Raw genomic sequence first — 4645 nt, forward strand, 5'->3', positions numbered from 1 at the left:
CCATCCATCCATCCATCATCCATCCAACCATCAATCCATCCATCCATCCATCCATCCATCCATCCATCCATCCATCCATCCATATTTCTCCATATAGGCTAATTATCGTTCAAGCTCTCCGTAGTTCCCCTGTGGCGTGAGCACAGGGCGACTGTTATGCACCTTTAGCGAGCATCCACGTTTCCTGTCGCTTGCGCGGTGAATCGTGCTGCCGCGCTGTGTGGAAATGCAGGGGAAACCGTATCTGATGGGGAAACGCAGCTCGACGTAACACCAGAATTTCCATCTGGAAAGCGCTGTTTTGCCGCTGGAGTCCTCCTCACTCTCCATCTCTCTGTGTGTGCTGTACGTTAACACCCACCAGCAGAAACACCCACCTACCCAACTGACAGACGCAATCTCACTATACATCAGCCAATCTCATCCTCCCCTCTCTCATGACGCGCGCACGAGTCCTATCATGAAAAAAGGTTAATTGTGCGACCTGAGTAACACACAGTAACGGGATGTCGGCAATTGTAACTGCGTTATAGTTACAGTAAGAGTAATCATTTTGATTTCTCGTTACTAAAAAAAGGTAGCGGCGTTAGTAACGCCATTACTTTCAACACCGTTATGCCCATCACTGATTAAAAGTACCACTGTCTGCTTTGCGATTGGTGTAAATGGCTCACCATCATGTTGAAATCTGGCATGTCGTGGGGTATAAATAAGGACCGGTCAGTAATCTTAAAATCTGGTGGTTTTAAGAGGAATTTTTCACACTATTACGTCTGCAATACGATGTGCTTAGGGCCCCTAAGCATCTGTAGTCTCTATTACCGATATTTACGCCATTGAGTTTTAGAAAGAGCTGCAAGTCTTGAGACAGTTTCAGTAAAGAATCCAACACGTTACAATAAATTGCTGAGAAGTAAATGCAAGTTCCTGAAATAAAAAATAAAGCAAGGAATTTTCCAGTTCTTAGGAATTACAGGCCGTATTATTCAGTTCCAACAAAAAAATCTAATCGCTTTTTCTTCTTAGTACAACAAAACATACGATGGCTACTACAATGTCTTTACTGGCAAAGATGACATCACTAAGGTCGGTCAGATCGACATGTGGAGACAAAGCAGGTCAGTCTATTCCTGTAACTTATATATAAAAATATACAATCTCATCATTTAAACAATCATGATCTGATAACCTGTTTGATCCTTTATGTGTCACATCTATTCAGTGTTGGTTATTTTGCATGCAGAATTTAAGAAACGCGTGAAGTAAAAACTATAAAACAAACACACTTTGCATAAATTCTAATGTGATACCATCAACAGATGCCTAATATACACACAAAACCTCATAGAAATTTCCAGTGCTTATACTACACCCACTTTATGTCACACATATGTTTCAGCAGACATTGTCCACTTTTTCCCAAAAATAAGATGAAAATATATATAAAGATAAAATATTGAAAATTCAAATGTATGCTTCATATATTTGCTTTGTGCCATAGGAGCTTGGGTTTTTGGAATGACACATATTGTGACATGATTAATGGGACAGGTATGGTACCCAAGTCTTATGTTAAAAAAGAAAAAGAACAACTACATACTCTCTTGAATCTGTAAGCCAAATTTTCTTCTGTTATTCTTTAGATGCTTCTTCCTTCGCTCCCTTTGTGGACAAAGAGGAGCCCCTCTTTTTCTTCTCATCAGACATCTGCAGGTGATGAAAATTTTCCTGGAAATTAACATTCAGGCTAAACCTTGGACCTTTTTCTCTCACACTAATCTAATGGCCAGACCTTCTTTAAAAGGAAACTGTAACTGTCCCTGTGTTTTTCCTGATTCCAGATCTGTGTCGGCCAGCTATGAGCAGACTGTAAATCTGAAAGGAATCGATGTGTACAGATACTCTCTTCTCCCATCTACTTTGGCCTCCCCCGTGGATAATCCAGACAACAAATGTTTCTGCTCAAACATGAAGGTCACCAAAAACTGCACCCTTGCCGGTGTGCTAGACGTCAGCACCTGTCAACAAGGTTATTTACATTAAAAAATGCTAAAAAAGGTAGGCCATCTCATTTCGTTTCATTCTTCCATTTATGACTTAACTTTATATTTCTGAACAGGGCAACCTATTTATATCTCTCTGCCCCACTTCCTGCATGGCAGTGAATCACTAGTGAAGGATGTGTTGGGCTTGAACCCCAATGAAGAGCACCATAAAACCTTCTTGGATGTTGAACCTGTAAGTTAATGTCACTGATTGAATTTATTGATCTTGCATTTGAATTTCAGTGGTTGCATTTAAGACTGATTTGTACATTTTTTTTTTCTTTTTTCCAACTAGACCACTGGGTTTACTCTAAATTTTGCCAAGAGAATTCAAGTGAACATGATGTACGGACCATCAGACGTCATTACGTGAGTTGTGCTATCATTTTTCTTTTTTAGTTTAGTCGTGTAAGGGAAGTGTAATCCCTAAATTTGTTGCGAAGCTGCAAAGTCCAAATAAAGATATCAAATAAGTTTGTGTGCCAACCTTATCAGCTTTCACGCAAGGTCATCACCATAAAAAAGAATGTTGTGTGATGCCGTATTTGCATCAAAAGTATCTTACTGCAGGTATCATTTCAGGTCCCACCATTCCAATAGTTTCACCATTTCCAGTCATTTTCTTTGGATTTTGCTGAACATAAATGTAATGTTACCCCCTCCCCCCATCTCTTACGTAACATGAATAAGTCATTAAATTTATAATGTTTATTATCGTTCAGAGAGTGACGAACTGGAAAAAGCTTTTATACACTACTCTAAAAAACAAAGGGAACATGTAAACAACACACAATATAACTTCAATTTACATCAAACCTTTTTGAAATCAAACTGTCCACCCAGTGAGCAAGAAAGATTGGCAATCAATTTCACATGCTGCTGTGTAAATGGAATAGACAAGGCCGTAGCAGGGCAACAGCCCAGCAGCAAGACCGCTACCTCCATGTTTGTGCAAGGAGGAAGAGGAGGAGCACTGCCACAGCCCTGCAAAAATACTTATAGAAGGCAAAAAATGTGCATGTGTCTGCTTAAAGGGAATAAACTGACTCCATGAGGATGGTATGAGGGCCCGATTTCTCAATCCATCCACCAATGTCAGGCTGCATAAGACTGTCTAAAAGTTGCCAAATGCTTTAGTTCAGGTGTTTTAGGGAGGTCAAGCAGGCACAATTTGACCCATTACAGGACATTACATCGAGGTTGGATCAGCCTGTAGTGTTTTCCACTTCGATTTCACATGTGGCTCCAAATCCAGGCCTCCATTGGTCAATAAATATGATTTCCATTGATGATTTTTGATTTTGTTCTCACTAAAGTCAATGTTGTTCAGAAAGAATTGTTTAATGAGAATATTTAAATCATTCAGATCCAATTATTTGAGTGATCCCTTTTTTTAACAGTGTATATACAATACAAATAAATAATGTCCAAAAATTTTAAATGGCTGTGAAATGTGAGACTTAGAGTCTTTAGCTATGAAGTATTGCTTTATAATCAATCTATCCTTCTTTTAGTCGTCTTCCACTTATGTAGAACCCAGACAACACTCTCTTAAAGAACACTCATTAAATATTTCAGGGACATCCCAAAGTTCTTCATGGCATAGATGGAATATTTTTCATTTTCATTAAACATTTCTTCTTCTTAAAAACTCCAAACAGGGGCTCTAAGGTAAAGAGCTGTTCTTAGCAGAAGTCTCCATGAGCACAGCTCATTTTATACCGGCTCCTCTATTCCTCTCCTTATCTCTAAAGGTATTACTTGGCGTTCAAGAGAGGAAGCTCATTTCAGATACCATATCACTGTAAAGGAAAATGTTAGCAATTTGGGTTGCCAAATTGGACCTTAGCAATGCCAGTATATTGGCTAATCATCCGATGATCACTTGTGTAAAACATAGTAAATGAAAATCTAACCTTGATACAAAGACTGGGCTTAGACCTAGGGGGAATCAGTATGATCTTTTTCTGGTTTAAAACCATGCATCAGACTTGAAAGGACTAACTTGTCAACAGCAGAGTGGCACAACAAGACAATTTTCATAGAGGTGGTCAAGCAGGGACCAATGTTCCCGTTACACACCGTTGCTTTAAGCAGGCTCAGAGGTCTTACACTTTAGAATATAAGAGTAACTGCAGCAGGTTTCAGTCTAATAAAGACCTGAATTAAGAATTCATACCTTAATCAATACCCATGCACTTAAAAATGTAGATTTTTTACACAATATTTTACACAGGATATGAACTGATGAACTTTTTCCTTGCAGGGTACTCAAGAACGTAAAGGACTTTACCATATTGCCTCTGGTTTGGCTGAATGAGGTAAGAGAAAAAAGGAAACATATATGCATGGCATAAATCTCAAACTCTTCAACTTTTTCATATTTTCTCAAAATACAACCTAAAAACGTCAAAAGATTTTGATAGGATAGTACGCTACTGTTCAAAAGTTTGGGGTCACATTGAAATGTCCTTATTGTTGAAGAAAAAGCGCTGTACTTTTCAATGAAGATAACTTTAAACTAGTCTGAACTTTAAAGGAATTCACTCCATTCATTGCTAATGTGGTAAATGACTATTCTAGCTGCAAATGTCTGGTTT

General features: G+C 38.5%; 1 protein-coding gene across 1 annotated transcript in view; it reads left to right on the forward strand.

Moving 5' to 3' along the window:
• cd36 (CD36 molecule) overlaps nt 1-4645 on the forward strand; it is an 11734-nt gene that overhangs the window by 4782 nt on the left and 2307 nt on the right. The window contains exons 5-11 of the mRNA XM_015394562.1: nt 1027-1118; nt 1502-1551; nt 1644-1713; nt 1842-2029; nt 2120-2238; nt 2341-2414; nt 4312-4366. Of these exons, the coding sequence (XP_015250048.1) occupies nt 1027-1118; nt 1502-1551; nt 1644-1713; nt 1842-2029; nt 2120-2238; nt 2341-2414; nt 4312-4366 (648 nt within the window). The remainder of the gene's footprint in view (nt 1-1026; nt 1119-1501; nt 1552-1643; nt 1714-1841; nt 2030-2119; nt 2239-2340; nt 2415-4311; nt 4367-4645) is intronic.

This window comes from Cyprinodon variegatus, unplaced genomic scaffold (genome assembly GCF_000732505.1).
Source record: "Cyprinodon variegatus isolate N-32 unplaced genomic scaffold, C_variegatus-1.0 Scaffold695, whole genome shotgun sequence".
Classification (NCBI taxonomy): domain Eukaryota; kingdom Metazoa; phylum Chordata; class Actinopteri; order Cyprinodontiformes; family Cyprinodontidae; genus Cyprinodon; species Cyprinodon variegatus.